We start from the raw sequence: 22,990 nt of genomic DNA, 5'->3' as shown, positions 1-22,990 counted from the left end.
TTGATATGGAAAGACACTGGCTATAAAGAGAATCTGGAATGCCAAGCACTCATTTGGGCTTTGGGAGACACATGTTCAAGCCCCTGCTCTGAATCAGAACTAGTCATTCCATTCTGGCCCCAAGAAGATTTGTGATGAATGAAAAACCTTTTCCTTGCAAAACTCCTAACCAGCTCTACGAGATACCTGTGTTTAAGAAAAGGAGGATCTGAGTTTGAGCTCTGCTGTCGCTGTGAAGTCCTCAGTGATCATGGTGTGCAGCATAATGCCATTTCTGAAATACCTGTGTGGCCAAGGAAATTTGACTCTTGCATTGTTTACCAAGTGCTTATGATACATAACCAGTTTAGAATGTTTTTCTGCAGAAATGGCCTAGCAGATTCAGTGGTTGATCTCTACTAGGCAGGCCAGTAGCTACTGCTTCCTCATTTCTCCCAATATAATTTTTGTTCGTTTTTAACTTTTTGCCTACTTGGCCATTGTATACTAGAAAACATTCTGCTTACTGCAGATGCAAAGCACAAGTGTAACAATGGGGAAGAAGTGACAAGGAAAAATCCAGCCTGCAGAGCAATGTGTAAGAAATCAATTGCTTCTCTTTAGGGTAATTGTCTTTCTAATAACTTTTGTAAGATGTAGAAACTGCCAAATTACATTTGGATAGCCCGATACTGTTCGGAATGAATGTTTGTGGGTTTCATGTTCACTCACAAAGCCATACAAGCAACATGACAATGAAAAAATGGTGCCGTCCCAATGAATCCACTCCCTAGTTTGAGTAATGATTTTTACTCTGCTGACTACCTGCATGGAAAAGTCCTACAGAGTATATTAGGGATTAAATCAATAGGATTATTTAGAAATTAAAACTCTGTAGAATTTAATGGAGAGACATGTTCTTCCTACAGAATTTTTAACCCAAGCTACAGAATTTAACAGACAACCACATTCCTTTAATAGAGTTCTAATGGTTGGTTTAAATGTATTATTAAATTTTATGACTCTATAGGATGTTTCCCTAAGAGAAATATATATGTCACCACATTTCACTAATGTTAGTTCTCCAGAGCCAAAGACACCTCTGGGGACAACAGCTTGATTCTGCTCTAGGCTGAACATTCTTCAATAGAGTTATTCACCACCAGGGGTGGCTCTAGGTATTTTGCTGCCCCAAGCACGGCAGGCAGGCTGCCTTCGGCGGCGCGCCTGCGGGAGGTCCCCGGTCCCGCGGATTCGGCGGCACGCCTGCGGGAGGTCCGCCAAAGCCGCTGAACCAGCGGACCCTCCACAGGCATGCCACCAAAGGCAGCCTGCCTGCCGCCCTCACGGCGACCGGCAGAGCGCCCCCTGTGGCTTGCCGCCCCAAGCACATGCTTGGCGTGCTGGTGCCTGGAGCCGCCCCTGTTCACCACGTTTAATTAGAGACCACTTATTGCTCATATGAGCCAGGAATATCCCAGCCTGACTTTCAGGTTCCAAGAGGAGTTTTGAAAGCTGGCAGTTTAAAAACACATTTTTACTTTTAAAACTGATCAGATATGGTCTGAAGTTGACACCTATATATGGAATCCCACAATGCCATTTTAAAGTTGTTTACCATGTCCTTTTAAAAGCACATATAACATGCAGATCTTTCACTTCCCTCATATTGAGCCAAATTATGCCATTGAGACACTGGACCCTGTTGGAGGTAATGTGGAACTGCACGATGGGCACTTCAGGAAGATGCAACTGCTTCTCCTGGTGCAGGAGGCCAGCTCCTTGGGGGAGGGGAAGACATCGCCTCACTTCCTCTTTACCCCCTTTGGCACAATGTAGGGGAGGGAGCTGTTTCTATGACAGTCACTGGCCCTTGCACAAGGTGTGCAAAGAAGCAAAGGCAAGGCTCTTTGTGCCCACCTCACACATTTGAGCTAGGCCAGGGACAAGCTAGCTCTTTAATTGTAAGAATATGAAAAAAATCCATCAGCCCATTTCCTAAACAAACAACAAAATTAAAAGTCAGCTAAAATGTGCAAAACATGATGAGTGTTTGCCTTAAACCCCTGCATACGTTAAAGTTTCCTTGTGTAACCCACAGTATACTATCCCTGATTATTACATCATGTTCAAACACACAATACCAATGGTGCCCTTAGGACTGTGCTAAGCATCTGGTCATGGCAGGCAACAAATATATCTGTGTAAAACCTTCATTGAAAAACCATAGTGCAAAGCTTGCCCGGCTTCAGAGTGTGTTGCCAGCGTAAGACTCCTGACCCAGTCAAGAAAACCTGGCCCTCATTTCATGGTTTCATATTGACACTGAAGTTTATAGTTTCTCATGATTTTGCTGTGCAGCTTGGAGAAACTGGGTGATTTCAAAGGAGTGCAACCTGGAGTTTTTGAGTTCGTTCCAACCCAGGCTCATTGCAGAACAAAAAGGCGTGAATGCAATTTGAATCAGAGAACTCTTGAGAGTCAAAACCACAGAGCATTGCCCACTTCTGCCTCCCACAACTAGGAACAGCTCTTTTCATTTAAACACACACACACACACACACACACACACACACGCACACACACACACACCCCGTGTTGAAATGGCAACGGTTTTAAAAAAAATGTTGGAGAAAACCCCCCACCTTTTTCTGTAGAGCTCTCTGAGAGAAGCAGAGAATTCATGTATTGCCAACAGAAGTGTTATGGCCATGGGTGAAGACATCAGTAGACTCTATGAACTGTGTTTGGAATTCAAGTCTGTCATCAGGGTTAGATCTCAAGGGGAGGTGGATCTCCACTTTGTGTGAATTGGTGCATAGAGATGGGATATATTATCTCAAAGGATATTTCACTTCCTTGAGGCCACGACACCAGAGATTTATTAACCAGTGGGCTAGATGCGTCCAGCCCTAGGGCAACATTAAGTGGGGATCAAGATCTAGCAAAGCAGAGAGAGAGAGAGAGAGAGAGAGAGAGGACAGAAGAACTAATAGAGAATGTTTTCATTAAAATGTGTGTCCATCTTTGTTCTGATTTAAGCTGCTTGTACATTGCCCTAGGGACCATGGGATGAGCTTTTGGGTCACGTGGTTAATAGTTTAAAATGCATTCTTGTGTATGCTTGAAATTTTGCCTGTTTGCTCAGTATAATTCCAGTAACTATGACAAGCTACAGGGAAAAGGCTGTTGGAGGAAAGGTTTTTATACATCGCCCCTAGGTGCAGCAGGTCAACATTTTAAATCTCAGCCCACAGTAACACAGTGTCAACTGAGCAGCATAGCACCAGAAGAGACCCAATTACAACACAACACGGCATGGTACCTAAGCACACACCTAAGTTTAAGCATATATGTAGTGCCATTTACCTCATGTTAGTGCTTAAAGTTAGGCAAATGCTTCATATTTTGTTGAATCGAATCCTAAATGCTGAACAGGGGCTTAGGTTTGTACCTGTTCTTCATTCGTTTTCTACTTATCATGCAGTCCTGTTAATTATAATGTTTTGACACATGAAAGAATATTAAAGCTTCCTTATCTCCCAAGCTGTTACATGGACAATTTTGTAACATATACCATGTGTGTTTCTGTTGCAGAACATGTCTGAAAATGATATTCAGAAATTTCCCAAACTGAGTGTGCCGTAAGTAAATCCAAACCAAACCTCATGTTTCAAAATGGATATGTTGAATGGGTTGGAGATATAACTCCTGGACAAGAACAGGGCAAATGGATAGTGAGGCCTCTAAAATGTTGATCTAGAGACCTGCTATTTGTGTTATCTCAGGAAAGGAAAGGACACATTCCTAGAGAAAAAAAACAAGCGAGGAAAACATGGTATTTGTCATTGTGTGGAAAATAACCAGATACAGACTAAAAACCCATTGGGGAAATATTCAGAAATCTTTGTAACTGGCCTCACCTTGCACCCATTCAGGTTAATGACAGAACTCATTACTGACTCCAGGGGAAGCAGTTAGGCCAATGCTGAGTGCTTTTGAAAGTACCACCTGCTGAGTATGATTTCATTGCTCAGTTGGATAGGACTTCCATCCTGAAAACATGTGAAATATGTCAAATTGAACACTACATCTAATCTAGTTACTTTTTGAATGTTTTTCATCATGCCCCATCATGTTTAGATACCCATTAAAGATAAATCAGACTTAAGACTGGAACAGCTTTCCTGTGCAGCTGTGGGTAAATGATTGGAAGGCATTTGAACCAATTTATATATTTTCCATCCATTATAGCAAGTTATTGATTAAAATTATATTTGCATTAAATTAACACTGAGTGGCAGTGAGTTCTGCTGTTTGCAAGGCTTCACCATGAAAGATAAAAGTTTCTTTGCCTGTTCTGTAAGATACCCATCATTCTTTTGGTCTCGTGAAATAGTTTTAAGTTATTTGATGATCTCTCCCTTTCTTGTGTTCTGCTGATCCCCTAGGCTTGCATTCATCTTGTTTTGTTCTCTTTTAAAATTACATTTTTTTTATATTTTAGGGCTTTGGGATTATTGGTCATTAAGAGTGACTTGAAAAAAATAATGGCGATGTATACAAACAGATAGATTAGTGTCTCATGTGAGTAATATACATAGGCAACCTAAATATGGGAGTTATTGCCAGATCCCCCTAAAACTTTATTGATTTTGAAAAGATAAATGATGTCCATTGTATTTTCTTTGTCCTTTGTCTACCTGTGGTAGAATGTGAGCAAACTTGTCTTGTATGATCACTTGCTGCTTTTCACTAAGGACTTGAATCTGGCAATAGTGGAAAAAGAGCTGTGAACACCAGTGCTCAAGCTCAGAGAAGTGAGTAAAGTAGATGCTAAAAATGCTTGAAAATAATAAATCCAAACAAAAACTGTAGAATTAACAAGATTTCGTAACAGAAGGAGTGAAAGCAACAGAATAAGGACAGCAGAGTTAAAAAAAAGCAGGTTAAAATTTGGGGAAATGGCAGCAGAGGTCCCATTGGAAGAAAATCTCAGGATGGAAGGAGGTCAGGAAAGCTAGGAGTTTCTCAAAGAAGCAATATTAAGTAATCATAGATTCACAGACTAAGGTCAGAAGGGACCATTATGATCATCTAGTCTGACCTCCTGCACAACGCAGGCCACAGAATCTCACCCTCCCACTCTTGTATCAACCCCCTAACCTATGTCTGAGCTATTGAAGTACTCAAACCATGGTTTAAAGACTTCAAGGTGCAGAGAATCCTCCAGCAAGTGACCCATGCTGCAGAGGAAGGCGAAAAACCCCCAGGGCCTCTGCCAATCTGCCCTGGAGGAAAATTCCTTCATGACCCCAAATATGGCGATCAGCTAAACCCTGAGCATGTGGGCAAGACTCACCAGCCAGACACCCAGGAAAGAATTATCTGTTGTAACTCAGATCCCACCCCATCTAATATCTCATCACAGGCCATTGGGCATATTTACCGCTAATAGTCAAAGATCAATTAATTACCAAAATTAGGCTATCCCATCATACCATCCCCTCCATAAACTTGTCAAGCTTAGTCTTGAAGCCAGATATGTCTTTTGCACCCACTGCTCCCCGTGGAAGGCTGTTCCAGAACTTTACTCCTCTGATGGTTAAAAACCTTTGTCTAATTTCAAGTCTAAACTTCCTGATGGCCAGTTTATATCCATTTGTTCTTGTGTCCACATTGGTACTGAGTTTAAATAATTCCTCTCCCTCCCTGGTATTTATCCCTCTGATATATTTATAGAGAGCAATCATATCTCCCCTCAGCCTTCTTTTAGTTAGGCTAAACAAGCCAAGCTCTTTGAGTCTCCTTTCATAAGACAGGTTTTCCATTCCTTGGATCATCTTAGTAGCCCTTCTCTGTACCTGTTCCAGTTTGAATTTATCCTTCTTAAACATGGGAGACCAGAATTGCACATGGTATTCCAGATGAGGTCTCACCAATGCCTTGTATAATGGTACTAACACCTCCTTATCTCTACTGGAAATACCTTGCCTGATGCATCCCAAGAGTGCATTAGCTTTTTTCACAGGCATATCACATTGGTGGCTCATAGTCATCCTGTGATCAACCAATACTCCGAGGTCCTTCTTCTCTTCTGTTACTTCCAACTGACCTGTCCCCAGCTTATAACAAAAATTCTTGTTATTAATCCCTAAATGCATGACCTTGCACTTTTCACTATTAAATTTCATCCTATTACTATTACTCCAGTTTACAAGGTCATCCAGATTTTCCTGTATGATATCCCGGTCCTTCTCTGTATTGGCAATACCTCCCAGATTCGTGTCATCTGCAAACTTTATTAGCACACTCCCACTTTTTGTGCCAAGGTCAGTAATAAAAAGATTAAATAAGATTGGTCCCAAAACCGATCCTTAAGGAACTCCACTAGTAACTTCCCCCCAGACTGACAGTTCACCTTTCAGTACGACCCATTGTCATCTCCCCTTTAACCAGTTCCTTATCCACCTTTCAATTTTCATATTCATCCCTATCTTTTCCAATTTAGCTAATAATTCCCCACGTGGAACCATATCAAATGCCTTACTGAAATCGAGGTAAATTAGATCCATGGCTTTTCCTTTGTCTAAAAAATCTGTTACCTTCTCAAAGAAGAAGATCAGGTTGGTTTGGCATGAGCTACCTTCTGTAAAACCATGTTGTATTTTGTCCCAATTACCATTGACCTCAATGTCCTTAACTACTTTCTCCTTCAAAAAATTTTTCCACAACCTTGCATACTACAGATGTCAAACTAACAGGCCTATATTTACTCGGATCACTTTTTTTTTCCTTTCTTAAAAATAGGAACTATGTTTGCAATTCTCCAGTCGTACGGTACAACCCCTGAGTTTACTGATTCATTAAAAATTCTTGCTAATGGGCTTGCAATTTCATGTGCCAGTTCCTTTAATATTCTTGGATGAAGATTATCTGGCCCCCCAATTTAGTCCCATTAAGCTGTTTGCGTTTGGTTTCTACCTCGGATGTGGTAATATCTACCTGTGTATCCTCATTTCCATTTGTCATCCTACCATTATCCCTAAGCTCCTCATTAAAGACTGAGGCAAAGTATTGTTTAGATATTGGGCCATGCCTAGATTATCCTTAACCTCCACTCCATCCTCCGTCCTCCGTGTTTAGCGGTCCCACTTCTTTCTTTGTTTTTTTTTTTATTTATATGGCTATAGAACCTTTTACTATTGGTTTTAATTCCCTTTGCAAGATCCAACTCTACATGGCATTTGGCCTTTCTCACTTTATCCCTACATGTTCTGACCTCAATAAGGTAGCTTTCCTTGCTGATCACCCCCATCTTCCACTCCTGGTAGGCTTTCTGCTTTTTCTTAATCACCTCTGTGAGATGCTTGCTCATCCAGCTTGGTGTACAATTCCTGCCTATGAATTTTTCACCCCTTTCTTGGGATGCAGGCTGTTGATAGTTTCTGCAACTTTGACTTGAAGTAATTCCAGGCCTCTTCTGCCTTTAGATCCACAAGTTCTTCAGTCCAATCCACTTTCCTAACTAAATTTCCTTAATTTTTTAAAATTAGTCCTTTTGAAATCAAAAACCCTAGTCAGAGATCTATTTTTTGTTTATCCTTTCCTTTAGTTTAAACTGAATTAGCTCATGATTGCTCAAACCAAGGTTGTCCCATACAACCATTTCTTCTATGAGGTCCTCACTACTCACCAAAACGAAATCTAAAATGGCATCCCCTCTTGTTGGTTCAGCAACTACCCGGTGAAGGAATCCATCAGCTATTGCATCCAGGAAAATCTGAGCCCTATTATTATTACTAGCACTTGTCCTCCAGTCTATATCTGGGAAGTTAAAGTTTCCCATGATCACACAATTCCCATTAGTATTTACTTAATTAAAAACATTTGAAAGGTCTGTATCCATATCCAAATCAGATCCCGGTGGTCTATAGCACACACCAATCACTAGCTCAGGAGAGGCTCTAGTAGCTTTGTTCCCCAATGTGATTTTTGCCCAGACAGATGCTGTCTTATCCATTCCATTCCTTCTTATTTCTTTATAGTCTACCTCATCATTGATATACAATGCTACTCCACCACCTTTGCCTTTATTTCTGTCTTTCCTAAACAGCACATAGCCTTCAATACCTGTTCTCCAGTCATGACTACTATTCCACCATGTTTATGTTATCCCTATAATATCCGGTTTCACTTCCTGCACCAGTAACTCTAGTTCCTCCATTTTGTTACCTAGACTACTCACATTGGTGTACAAACATCTTAATTTTTGCTGTTTGGCTTTGCTGACATTCTTTACCCAATTAGGCCCAGACATTCTACCGCCAGTATCACCTATAAAACTAGTATCTATACTACCCTTCCTTCGTATGTCCATTCTCCTACCCACGGCTGTATCCTTTCTTATTTCATTTTCTTCCCTCTCAATATTAAAATCCAGCGTGGAGACTACCTGGACATCTCCTAACCATCTCCCCTCAATTCCTAGTTTAAAGGTTTCTTAATCAGTTGTGCCAGCCTCCATCCTAGAAGTCTATTTCCCTCCCTATTCAGTTGCAGTCCATCCCGAGAGAACCATACTCTGCCCATGATTGCCTCTCAGTGGCCATACATCCCAAAGTCCTTCTTATAGCACCACTGCCCTAGCCATCTGTTGATCATCATAATCTTGTCACACCTTTGTTGCCCTTCTCTAGGAATAGGCAGAATCCCACTGAAGATCACCTGAGCCTCAGTTTCCTTAAGCGTCTTTCCCAGCCTGGCACAGTCTCCCTTGTGTCTTCCACTGCTTGGGTCACTACCACTGCTACCTTTGTATCTGTCATAGGCTTCCCACCTAAAACCAGCCTCTTCTCCTCCAACAGAAGTCCCACTCAAACTCTCCTGTTTAGAGCTCTGTTTGCTGGCTCCTGTGATGCTGCAGCTGTCTGTGCCTCACAACAGCAAATGATTCTGATGTGAAGGAAAAACAGGAAGAACAGTAAACGGCCAATATCGCTGCATCAAGAGCTCTTTAATGATCTACAAATCAAAAAGGAATCTTACAAAAAGTGGAAACATGAAAAAATTACTAAGGATGAGTAGAAAAGAATAGCACAAAGCATGTAGGCACAAACTCAGGCTAAGGCACAAAATAAGTTACATCTGGCAAGGGACATAAAAGGCAATAAGTAGAGATTCTTTAAATACATTAGGAACAAGAGAAGGATGAAGGAAAGTGCAATTCCACTACTCCGCATGGAAAGAGCTAATAATGGACCATAACAAGAAGGCTGAGGTGTTTAATACCTACTTTGCTCCAGTCTTCACTAAAAGTTTAATTGTGACCAAAAGCATAACACAATTAATATTAATGGAGTAGAAATTAATATTAGGATAGAAAACAAATTAAAGAATATTTAGATGAGATAGATGTTTCCAGTCAGCAGGGCCTGATGACAAGCTCCTTTGGGTACTTAAGGAACTAGCCGAAGCACTTTCAGAATCATTAGTCATTATCTTTGAGAACTCCTAGAGGACAGATGTCCAGTGGACAGGAGAAGGGCAAAAATAGTACATATCTTTAAAAAGAGGAACAAAGAAGACCCACAGAATTATATGCCAGTCAGCCTTACTGATACCTGGAAAGATACTGGAACAAATTATTAAATAATCAATTTGTAAGCACTTGGAGGATAACTGGGTGATAAGCAATAGCCAACATGGATTTGTCAAGAGCAAATCGTGCCAAACAAACCTAATTTCTTTCTTTGACAGGATTACTGGCTTAGTGGATAGGAGGATGCAGTTGATTTGATATATCTTGATTTTAGGTGGAATCGTGTCAAAATCCTTACTAACATTCTCAAAATAGGGAAATATCGTTTTGATGAAACTGCTATAAAGTATATGCACAACTAGCCAGAAAACCATATTCACACTGTTGTTCTCAGTGCTTCACTGTCAGACTGAGAGGTCCTATCTAGTAAGTTCCCACAGGGGTCAGTCCTGTACCCAGTACTATTTAATGTTTTCATTATGAGTTGGATAATGGAGTGGAGAGTATATTTATACAATTTTCTGGGAAGGATTGCAAGCATGTTGGAGGACAGGATTAGAAATTGAAAGGATCTTGATAGATTGGAAAATTGGTAAAAATCAGCCAGATGAAATTTAACAGAGAAGTGTAAAGTACTACACTTAGAAAGGAAAAAAAAATCACATGCACAGATACAAAAATGGGAAATAACTGGCTAGGCAGAAATACTGCAGAAAGTATCTAGGGGAATATAGTGGTGCAAAATTGAATGAGAGCCAACAATGTGGTATTGTTGCAAGAAAAGCCAATATCATTTGGGATGTATTAACAGGAGTGTTGTATGTAAAACATGGGAGCTGGTTGTTCTGATGTACTTGGCACTAGTGAGGCCTCATCTGAGGGTATTGTGTCCAATATTTTAAGAAAGATTGGACAAATTGGAGAGAGTTTAGAAAAGAGCAACAAAAATGATAAAAGGTTTAGAAAAATCTGATCTCTGAAGAAAGGTTAAACAGACTGGGCATGTTTAGTCTTGAGTAAAGAAGTCAGCAGTGACCTGATATTCTTCAAATATGTTAAGGGCTGTTATAAAGATGACAGTGATCAGTTGTTCTCTATATGCCTGAAAGTAGGACAAGAAGTAATCAGCTCAATCTGCAGCAAAAAAGGATATTTGGGTTAGATATGAAGAAAATTGTTCCAACTGGAAGGATAGGTAAATACCAGAATATGTAACCAAGGGACATTATGGAATCCCTGCCTCAGAATGGGAAGATGGACTAGATGACCTCTCAAGGTCCCTTCCAGACTTACATTTCTGTAATTCAGCCATAATGCTTTTCATTGCTTTCTTTCACTCTAACTTCATTGGTTTGTTGTCTGTTTGGATTACAAATTCCTTGTGGCCTTGCCTTCTTACCTGTTTGTAAAAAATGCCTAGTAGACTATGCAAACAATAAAAATTAAAAATAATCTCATAGTTCCTCTTCTCCCCTGCACCCTTTCCCCGCACTCTAAATCTCCATCTTGCAAGGACACAATAAGCTCTAGTCATTTTAATGCCAAAACAGATCATGTAGATTATAATCAACTCTGATTGCCAATACCTAGGCTGGCCTGAGTGGCATCTTAAATCGTGTAAAAGCTTTTCTGGCTTTTAAAACAAAGGAGATCAAAAGCAATTACTTCAGATCTACCTATGCCTCTCTACCATGCATCCTCTGACATGCATCTGATGAAGTGGGTATTCACCCACGAAAGCTCATGCTCCAATACGTCTGTTAGTCTATAAGGTGCCACAGGACTCTTTGCTGCTTTTACATATCCAGACTAACACGGCTACCGCTCTGATATTCTCTACCATTGTTACTTATATATCCCACTAATGGGGGACATCTCATTGCCTCACAATCTTTGATGTTTGTATTCTAACAAGATGCCTCTGATGTAGGGCAGTGCTATTGTCCTCATTTTACAGATAGGGAACTGAGGTACAGAGAGTTTAAGGCACTTGCCCAAGGTGTTACAGGAAGTACAGGGCAGAGCAGGGAGCTGAATGTGGGGCTTCTTAGTTCCAGGCCAGTGCCCTAACCAGTAAAGCAACCTTCCCCAATTCTGACCTACTATTTACAATCAAATTCCCCACTGATCAGTGTCAGTGAAAGGACACATTAGCACCAATGGGAGATGGCTCAAAGCAGCATGTGATCCATTCGGCCAATGAAGACAGGTAGAAAGTAATTCAATTCTAAGGATGCTTCTACACTATGAAATTAGGCAGTTATTCCCCTGTTCTAGAGGAAGGTATGGTTTAGTATTTCCTATTTCTTCAATCGTCATCTCAGGGAGCAAGACCACAATGAAAAGTAAGTATCAGAGTAGGATTTCTGTACCAAATACAGTGTTGTGCAGGTGACCTAAGTAATCTGCCATGTATTTAGAGTCTGTAAAGGGACTTTTTGGCAGCATTTGTAATATCCTAACATTTATAATGAAGCAGTTTGACTTGAGAGAGACCAACATAAGAGACTGCAGGATAGCAGGGGCCAAACTCTCCTCTGGATTATTCAGATTCACCTCTCTTCCTACTCATAGATCCCCTACTGTACCTGTCCTCTGCTTTCCCATCAGTTCCCCACAGGGGAAGCAGTGCCCTGTATACTATATGTCCACATGACCAGAGGAATGGGATGATGGGCTACATAGGAAGCCTTGTACAATCAGAGAAACTTAGGGCTAGATAGGATCTCAAGAGGTCATCTAGTCCAACCCTCTGCACTGATATGAGATTGGGGTCATCTAGACAGATATTTGACCAACCTGTTCTTAAAATCCTCCAGTGACAGGCTTCCCATGACAACATATTCCAGTACTTACCTATTCTTAAAATTAGAACTTTTTTTCTAATATTAAAACCATCTTCCTTGTTGCAGATTGAGGGTAGGACAGGAAGTAATTGGCTCAAACATGGAGAACGATCATCCTCATCCTGTTTATATATATTTGAAGACTGTTCTCATGGGCATCATATCATAGAATCAGAACTGGAAGGAACCTCGAGAGGTCATCTAGTCCAGTCCCCTGCACTGGTGCCATGACTAATTATCTAGACCATTCCTGACAGGTGTTTGTCTAACCTGTTAAAAATCTCCAAGGATGGAGATTCCACAAACTCCTAGGCAATTTATTCCAGTGCTTAACCACCCTCACAGTTAGGAAGTTTTTCCTAATGTCCAGCCTAAACTTCCCTTGCTGCAATTTAAACCCATTGCTTCTTGTCCTATCCTCAGAGGTTAAGAAAAACAATTTTTCTTCCTCCTCCTTGTAACAACCTTTTACATACTTGAAAACTGTATCATGTCCCCTCTCAGTCTTCTCTTTTCCAGACTAAACAAAACCAATTTTTTTTCAATCTTCCCTCATAGGTCATGTTTTCTAGACCTGTTATCATCATTTTAGTCGCTCCTCTCTGGACTCTCTCTAATTTGTCCACATCCTTCATGAAATGTGGTGCCCAGAACTGGACACAATACTCCAGTTGAGGCCTAATCAACGTAGAGTAGAGAGGAAGAATTACTTCTTGTGTCTTGCTTACAACACTCCTGCTAATACATGCCAGAATGATGTTCACTTTTTTTTGAAACATCATTGCATTGTTGACTCATATTTAGCTTGTGGTCCACTATGACCCCCCCAGATTCCTTTCTGCAGTACTCCTTTCTAGGCAGTCATTTCCCATTTTGTATGTGTGCAACTGATTGTTCCTTCCTAAATGAAGTACTTTGCATTTGTTCTTATTGAATTTCATCTTATTTACTTCAGACCATTTCTCCAGTTTGTTCAGATCATTTTGAATTTTAATCCTATCCTCCAAAGCACTTGCAACCCCTGCCAGCTTGGTATCATCCTCAAACTTTATAAGTGTACTCTGTATGCCATTATCTAAATCATTGATGAAGACATTGAACAGAACCAGACCAGAACTGATCCCTGAGGGACCCCTCTTGTTATGCCCTTCCAGCCTGACTGTGAACCACTGATAACTACTCTCTGGGAATGGGTTTCCAACCAGTTTTGAACCCACCTTATAGTAGTTCCATCTAGATTGCATTTCTCTAGTTTGTTTATGAGAAAGTCATGGAAGACAGTATCAAAAGCTTTATTAAAAAGTCAAAATATGCCACATCTACTGCTTCCCCCCATCCACAAGGCTTGTTACCCTGTCAAAGAAAGCCATGGTGACTGTTACTTATCACCTTATTATCTTTTAGAAGTTTGCAAATTGATTGCTTAATTATTTGCCCCATTATCTTTCCGGGTACAGAAGTTAAGCTGACTGGTCTGTAGTTTCCTGGGTTGTCCTTATTTCCCTTTTTATCAATGAGCACTATATTTGCCCCTTTTCCAGTCTTCTGGAATCTCTCTCATCTTCCATGACTTTTCAAAGATAATCACTAATGGCTCAGATATCTCCTCAGTCAGCTCCTAGCATGCATTTCATCAGGCCCTGGTGACTTGAAGAGAGCCAATTTGTCCAAGTAATTTTTAAATTGTTCTTTCCCTGTTTTAGTCTCTTCTGATCCTACCTCATTTTCAATGGCATTCACTACGTTAAATGTCCAATCACCACCAACCTTCTTGGTGAAAACTGAAACAAATAAGTCATTAAGCACCTCTGCCATTTCCAGATTTTCTGTTATTATGTTATAATTGTTATGTCCCCCATCAGCCTTCTTTTCTCAAGACTAAACATGCCCAATTTTTTCACCCTTTCCTCATAGGTCATGTTTTCTAAACCCTTAAGCATTTTTATTGCTCGCCTCTGGACTCTCGAATTTGTTCACATCTTTCTTAACCCAAAACTGGACAAAATACTCCAGCTGAGACTTCACCAGTGCTGAGTAGAATGGAAAACTTACTTCTCATGTCCTACATATAATACTCCTTGTAATACATCCCCACATGATAATAGCCTTATTTGAAATTGTATCAGACTTGACTCATATTCAATTTGTGATGCACTACAACCCCCAGATCCTTTTCTGCAGTATTGCTGTTTACCCAGTTATTTCCCATTTAGTATTTGTGCATTTGATTTTGCACTTACTAAGTATGGCAACTTTTCACTTATTTTTATGGAATTTCATTTTGTTGATTTCAGACCAATCCAGAGTAGTTGAGGTCAACAATTTACTACTGGATATTGGTGTTTAGTAGTGGAATCAGAGATAATTACCATTTTAAAAACTGGGATGAAGTTGTGGATTTTTTTAATTATTATTATTTTTTAAGCCATAAGTTTTTTCTGTAAGCAGAAATGCACATTAATGTACTAAATGAAGAATGCATTTTTGCAAGCCTTGTAAGCATACTACTGAAGTTATATGTACTGGGCCAGACCCTTTGCTGGTGAAAATTGGGGTAGCTCTATTAACGTCAACAGAGCTACACCAAATTACACCAGCAGCAAATGTGATCCAAACACTTGTAACTGTGCTACACTTGTCACCCACGCCACAGCAATAGAAACCTAATGGGCTGAGCATGTGGTTTTTCTAAATATACCCATTTGAGGAAACCTACGTGCTCAAATTTGAGAATTACAAGGTCATTACTCTGGGATATTTCTGTAACTTTAGCAGTGGCTAACTAGGTCACAACTGTCCTTACAGAATATGACAGGCAATTTACTGAAATTGGTTACAAGGCAATCTCTTATTTTGGGAAACAACATCTACCTCCTGTGTCACCCAGGCATATTTTCATGTGTCTTCGAGTGGCCCATCTTCAAACATAAAATAAACCTTGTTAAAATAGTTTTATGAAACAAACTATTTAGTAAATATATATTAACTCTTATGCACCCTATTGGCTAGTGTGTATGCATACCACTGGGCTCTACTGGATGGAAATGAAACTGTTCAACTGTATCTCCTAGTCCCCCTATTCAGCAAACAGCGTTAACAAAGATCTCCTTTCTCCTGTGCAGTTCTGAACCCCAAGTCATGTTACATTCCTAATGGTCATAGCGTGCAGTGTACTGACAAGTTTGTAGCCTTAGGTGGTCAAGGATTTGTTAAAATATTCAGCCACAAATAAGTGATTGGTACCAATAGGTCACTGTGTGAGTCCAATTCCAGCTGGAGCATTATAGGGAAGAGAGTGCAGGTTTTTTCTCCTTGCATCTGCAGCAGACCTCTAGCACTTACTGTGTGAGCACTAAATGGGCTGGCTAGTCTACCTCCCTCAAGGGATGTTCACCAAACCACCATCCAACCCCCTTTCATGCCTGCCAGGGTCTGACAGCAATGGCTTGGCAAAGTACCTTTCACTGGCAGGTGTTAGGTGCACTATGCAGCATGCTTGCTGAGGGATCCCACCTTGTGTAGGCAGAATGACTTGGAGTACCTGAGCAATAAAGTTTTCATTCCTTCCTTAGTCCCTGAAAGAAGCAAAGACTTTTTTGGCCCATTATGTGTATTGTGTGTAAGGCTGCGTAAGAAATTCTGGTTGTCTTCCCCAAAAGTTTCTTTTCTAGACAAACTTAAAATAATGCTCTTGTATTTTGCTTTGTTATTCATTTGAAAGCCCTGCAGGCTTCTTAAGTGGTATTTAATATTTGTTATTTCCTGCTGTATCTAGGCTCTTTTTAAAAATAGATCTTTGAGCTCCTGATTACCAAACCATTGTACTATTGGGGGATACACTGCTAGAGGAGAACTATTCTAGCAAAGTCCTTCTACCTGTCCCTGGTGGCTCTTCAGGGAAAAATGAAAGATAGTCCTGGTATTTGTGTATGCAAGGGATAACCAAGAAATCCTGGCTAAAACTGTAGCTCTTTGCAAAGCAAGTTCTAACACCCATGGTCAGCTGTAAAGTATTGTGAAACCTATGGCTGCCCCATTGCCAGTATCTTACCCCATGCTTTGTAAAATGATATGAGACACCATAAGTATGAAAGGCACTATATAAAGCAAATTATACTGTATGAATGCAATCCTGAGTAATTCATTGGAAGAATTGCTGGGCTGATAACCTCAAACTTTACATATTTTCCATATGTTAGACCAATATATATTGGCTTTCAAACGATTTACATTTCTAATGATGTAATATTTAGTTTAAGTCAATGTAAAATCAGGTGACTTTAGAACCCTGCAGAATCCTGAAGCCTATTGTATTTGTTACTGTAAAACCTGACTTGGAGAGCACATGACTTATGAGGAGAGGCTGAGGGAACTGGGATTGTTTAGTCTGCAGAAGAGAAGAATGAGGGGGGATTTGATAGCTGCTTTCAACTACCTGAAAGGGGGTTCCAAAGAGGATGGATCTAGACTGGTCTCAGTGGTACCAGATGACAGAATGAGGAGTAATGGTCTCAAGTTGCAGTGCGGGTTGTTTAGGTTGGATATTAGGAAAAACTTTGGTGGTGCACTGGAATGGGTTACACCTAAGGAGGTGGTAGACTCTCCTTCCTTAGGAGTTTTTAAGGTCAGGCTTGACAAAGCCCTGGCTGGGATGATTTAGTTGTGTTTGGTCCTGCTTTGAGCAGGGGGTTGGACTAGATGACCTCCTGAGGTCCCTTCCAACCCTGAGATTCTATGATTCTATGATTTAGAAAAGCTAACTTTGTTAAAAGTCCTTTGTCTCCTGGTCATAGACACATATGCCTTAGTTCTGTGATCTGGCTAAGGTGCTCCTTGAATCAAAACTCTAATTTAGGCTGCTAGGGTAAGGTTCTGCATGCCTGCAGAGGATTGGGTGTAGCTGTGCTCACATCCACCACACCCCTTCCTGACAACTGGGAAGTTGGCTGGCGCAAGCCCACCCACTGCTAGTGGCCCCTCCCCCAGCCTGGAGAGGAACTACTGAACCCAGTGCTCAACTGAATATGTAGGACAACGAAGGAAAAAACAGGAACAAGTGTTGGGGTCAGAGGGCCAAAACTAAGGAACCAGAAGGGAACACGGAGAAGAGAACCCAGGACAGCGCCCACTGCTCCTCAAAAGTGTCCAAGGAGCCACTGGACGCCGCCCAGAGAAACTCTGCCCGGATATGTGAACTGATGAAAGAATGAAAACGGGCTCCACAGTTGCAGGCCCCTCCCCTCAGCTAGCCTCCTCTCCCTGGTGTAATGTCAAACCATCCTCATCATCATATCCACTCATTATACTCCACATCTGAGCATAGCCACTTTATGAACTTCGTACCCTCATATCTCAATGTCTGTACTCTTATCCATCAAACGTTTACCCCCAATTGGGGATATTGCAGATTATGTATTCCTTATGCCACCTGATCTTAAGCCAAATTTTGCACCCTCGATAATCTGTATGTTATTCCCTGATAACCAGAAACTTCTATGCTTAAACTCTGTACCATTCACCTTTTTTTTTTTAAACATCATCTTAATAAAATTTTTAAATGGCCACTTTGGCCATGGCTAGGAAGAGGTTGACGAGGTGATTCTGCTATTTCGTGGGGCCATGTATTGGGTTTGCATATATAAACTGGTGTGGGGAAAGTCCAGCCACAATCTCAACAAGAGGTTCTGGAGGAGCCGGAAAAGGGGTTGCAACCTGGCGCACTGCAGATAGACATACACCAAGATCTCCCTCACACCACAAAAAGGGCAGGTGTCAGGAAGAGGGGTGAACAGCGCCAGACCGTGGAACCAAGGTGGAATATAGGCTGGCCCACCGGGTTCCCTCACCCTCTGCAGCTGGTAGAATGTCCCGCGACTTGGTGTTGGGGTGGGACACGAGGAAATGAGTGTGGAGCACGAGCGTGTAGAGATGGTCTTGTGGTGCGGTTCGGATGCAAATCGTGCAGCCGGCTCACAGTACAAAGTAGTGGGGGCCAAGAAGGCTCACAGGGTAGGGGCCTGATGAAGAGGCCCAGAAGGCCTGAGGGGTGGGCACGGGATACCCTCTCACAGGACCCACTCAAGGAAAGACCAAGAAGTGGGCAATAAGGCTGCCTCCACCTCTTGAAGTATGTGCTGGGGGGTGCCAAGGGCAGAGAGCTCCATGCACCAGCGAGTGCATAGAAATCCACCCAGTCCTCCTGGTTGTAGTCCAGGAGGTCTCTGATCCTGATAACTTCCTCCAGGCCTGCCAACCTCATGCTGGGCAGGTAGAGAAGGCTAACCTGCCTCTGCCAATTCTATGGCAGTACTGAGTCTCTTTACAAAGAGGGAAAATTCTCTGCTGAGAATCTTTGACTGACTTGACTTGGTTGAGAGTGCATATTAGTAACATAACAGTTAAAAAATGTTGTAATCATCCCTAAATCAAGTATTCCAAACAAGAAATTGAGAGTTCAGGTTACTCATAAAAGAAATCCAAACATTTTAAAGCAAGAAATGTACAGCTGAGGCATCCAAATAACCTTAACCCTGGCCTGCTGTGATGTCATGCAATAACTATGTGATTATGATTAAGGTATTTTACTATTTGTGGTCCCAGATTTGATTAAGCTAATTTTTAAAGACTTTAGCTATTGTTATATTCCTTCCCCGCCTCCTTAGTACATGGCAGAGTAAAAGTTGTTTGGATGCCTTCACTGTGCATTTCTATACTGTACTATATTTAGATGTCTTTTATATGTATCCTTAATGCTCAATTTCCAGCTTATGATGTTCAATTTGGGGATATTACAAAATATATATACACAATTATAATTTTGTTACCTTTGTATAGTCACGTTAATGTAATTTGCTCTCTAAGAATTTCCTTGACTTTTTAATAATTTTTTAAAATATCATACATGAACCCTAAACAAGAAACCCAAGAGAATGTTGCATGTGATATTTTTAATGATTTGAAGTTATGGAGTATCAACTTTACATCTTTTTGCAAAATGTTAACTTTTAAGGGCAGATTCTCTGGTACACCAGAGTAGTGGAAGACAACCAAGTGGTATATAAAACTATGTTGTAAAGGTGGGTATTAAGTGAAAGGAGATGTAGGAGACCAGTTCCTGGGTTAAAATGTCTCAGCACATCAAGGTCTTCCACTAGTGTCCTGCCTCAGTTTACCCTGCAGAAGTGCCTCAATGGGCAGTGAAGCTGAGGCATCAGTGCCACTGGCAGGTAGCCTAAGCTAGCATGCAGCCATGGAACCTTTAAGGAGAAGTAACTGTCAGCCACAAGTCATGTTCTTGTGAGAACTCTTGCTACATATTCTGTCTGCCTCATGCCACTGACTCATTACAAGGAATAGAACTGTTGCATGCAAATCAGCAGTAGAGGAAGAGAGGTAACCCAAACAATTGCCAATGATGTCACGATGGTCCTACTTAAGAGTTTTCCAAGCTGTTGACTTACCTCTGTCTGTAGCCTGTAAAATCCTAACAATTACATAAAATCATTAATAACTTTGCTCAGTTGTAAAGTAATTTCTATGAATATACCCTATGCATAAACACTTCAATTAATTTTAATTATATGGACATTTGAAGTGTTATTTCTTTAAGATAATTAAAAAATTTAGTATCTGTCAGAATAATGTGAATAGACCAATTTTATATTAATTTCAAACGAATTGGCAGATTTACTTGTAAATGCTCAGAAAATGCATTCTTGACTCAGAGTAGGTACTGTAAGACTGGGGAGGATATGCTGCATTTTATTCAGAACAAAGAGGCTGAATCTCTCCTTTAGTGCAAACCAGACTCATTGTTCATCGTGGGACTGCAACTGGTGCCTGCAGAGTAAATAGCAAGGAACATACAGTATGGACAAGGTGTTCATATCATAAAGCTTCAGTCACACGAGCAGCACTATCACTTGCTTTATTTTGCTACTCGGTGTTTCTGTTCGCTCTTATAAATGATAATCAAGGCTCTTGTTTCTGTGTCAAGTGTGAGTAAAAGCTGCATAATATTTTGAGGCAAACTTTCAGCAAACATGCCTTGGTTAATATAACATGGTCAGAGTAAGAAACGGATCTGAACAGCTCCAAGCATTGGCAGGTAGTCAAAATATGAACTGAGATCCAAGCTTTATACTTGGCCTTCCTCTCTATAATGGGCTAAACCATCACCACAGATCTGAACACTCTGGAAGTTTGAGGAAGTTCAGATGCAGCTACATTTGGGGGGGGTGACGCAATTGATGTCCCTATATTTGGCTGAATCAAAACTCAGATTTGAAGTCTGCAGCTTAGTCTCTTCTCAATTAATGCACACAGAATCCCATGGCACCTTCAGAATTCCTGAGAAGGTCTTCACCTATGTGAATTTATATTTGTATAAATATACCCTACATGTCAAATGTGACTAGTAATTTTGGATGCTTCTATTTTTGGGTGCTCAACTTGAGAAACTTTAAAGTGGACTGATTTTCAGAAAGTGCTGACTGTCCATCAAAGCAGGCCCCTGCATAGGGTCTGAAGTTGAGTGCCAGAAACTGAGGGACCAAAACAGGCCAATCTCTTTTTTAAATGGATGTTCTGGGATGAACGTGCATGTATGCTCACTAGAAGCAGGAGAAACAGAAGAGATTTAGCTGGGAGTTTCAGTGAACTCTGAACTCAATATGATGTTATTGCATCTGCCCTGCAGAACTTGTTACCCAGGGGCAGAGCACAGGTGGCACAAGACGGTCAGATACTCTCTTCACTATACCCAGGGAATGGGATTTCCAGAGTGTAGGACTTTGCGCCCAGCTCCCTCATGTATCTTTCTACCTCTGGCCCCAATATTCTTGGGGTGGACTCTGCTTATACCCACAATGTTTGAAGTTAATTAGGCAAACAAGCTTGTTTGAGAGGATTTTGTTTCAACTTCCTTCCGATTCTAAGACGAGCGGCTGGTGGTGAAGGCAGAGAGAATGGTCCGAGAGTAACATTTTCTGCAAGTGTTGCTGCATGGCCTTATCCTGTCCTATCACCCACTACTCCCATCTCAAAAAGCAGTGTGGTTTTGATACTTCCTTCCTTACCTAGCTGCAGACCCAGCTGTCTCCGTGCCTGAATGTTCTATAAAAACATTTGTTACTAAGGGCACACGGTTCTCAGAAAAAGCAAGCAAGCAATGCTTTGCTCATGTCATTGCTAAGCCTTGGCTGAAGGCTTGTGATATATGAATTATTTCTGTTCTTACGATGCCTAGGAGTTCTAGTCATGGACCAAGAGGCCATTGTGCTAGGCACTGTACAAAATGCAGAACAAAGACTGTCCCTACCTCAAAGAGTATACAAGTGACAGCAGGTGGATACAGACAGATGGAGGACTACAAAGAAACAAGGAAAGAAGCAAAGATCATCTGCCAATATTATATCTAGGGAAAAACATTTTTCATCTGAGAAGAATGATATAGCAGGAAGTGTTTGATGCAGCAAGTAATGAATTTATTCCAGCAAGATGAGATGAGCAAACTGCTCACCAAGCCCTGCAATCTTTGCTCAGTGAAAATTCCCTCTGCAGCCAACATGGGGGTCAATGCTGCAAGCTCTCCATGGCCAGAAATCCCAGTACCTTTGATGTTCTGACTGGATATAGATTATTGGAGCTAGACTGGATGCTTTGTTTTGCTACTTAAACTGAAAAGAAATAGAAGATATAAACTACTCCCAAAGAGGGTATTAAAAAAAAGAGAATTGCTCATAAAAAAAAAGTTTGCCATACTAATGAGTTTTTAAATCCCGTTCCCTGCGAACACACAACTACCCTGTCTACATACAATACCCCGGAATACTTGCTGAGGTTGTAGGGAAAGTTGTATGTGTTATATGCTAAGGGAGAGGAGAAGGCTGGGTGCAGCCAGTTTCCTTATCAGCTGCAGCAGAAGGAAGTAGCTTGTGAAGATGTAGAGTCTGTCACTCCATGGAGGCAGGCTGTTTGACACAATTAAGAGGTTTTCCGAAACTTGGCATTTCCTTGCTTTTTAGAGCTTCTGTTAGGGAGGACGTCAGACATATCCAACCTGAACCCCTTTTAAACAAGGATATTGTTTGTGGGATTCTAGAAAGGGCAAGTGCCAAATCTGTACAAAACTCAGAACTCCAAATTGGTGCTTACAGAAAAGGAAGGTTGAAAATATTAATGCTTTCTGGCATCCTTCGTCCCACTTCCCCACTGTAGCAGGGTGGGTGGCTGGGTGACTTCAAATGACTCCATTTTCTAATTTTTCAGCTAAAGTTAATATTAATTATCCTAAGTTATTATTTGACATTTGCTTACAAAATGCTAGGTCACCGTGGCACTTTGCATAGTGAGTAAGGACACAATCCTTTCCCTGAATTATTTCTAGTTTCACTGAGTACTGCAAGACACTATGTTGTGGGGCCAGGACGGGGGGAAAAGAGAGGCAAGGAGGATGGAGAAAGGAATACTGAGAATAAGATTAACATTGCTTGGGTGGTACTGGATGCAATATGTTAGTTCATATTTTTTTTTGATAGGCAATGCTTGATAGCTTGCATTTATTTCAGTTAATCTAACCTAACCGAACAAAACACTTAAGCATGTGCTTGATTTTAGTGCAACT

General features: G+C 41.0%; 1 protein-coding gene across 1 annotated transcript in view; it reads left to right on the top strand.

Annotated features, from left to right (window-relative positions):
• The window catches only part of LCP2 (lymphocyte cytosolic protein 2), a 56,200-nt gene that overhangs the window by 7,898 nt on the left and 25,312 nt on the right, over positions 1–22,990 (top strand). Inside the window, exon 3 of the mRNA XM_039485778.1 lies at positions 3,577–3,623. Coding sequence (XP_039341712.1) covers positions 3,577–3,623 — 47 coding nt within the window. The remainder of the gene's footprint in view (positions 1–3,576; positions 3,624–22,990) is intronic.

Source organism: Mauremys reevesii, linkage group 8 (genome assembly GCF_016161935.1).
Source record: "Mauremys reevesii isolate NIE-2019 linkage group 8, ASM1616193v1, whole genome shotgun sequence".
Taxonomy (NCBI): domain Eukaryota; kingdom Metazoa; phylum Chordata; order Testudines; family Geoemydidae; genus Mauremys; species Mauremys reevesii.
This window is presented reverse-complemented; position numbering and strand designations above follow the sequence as displayed.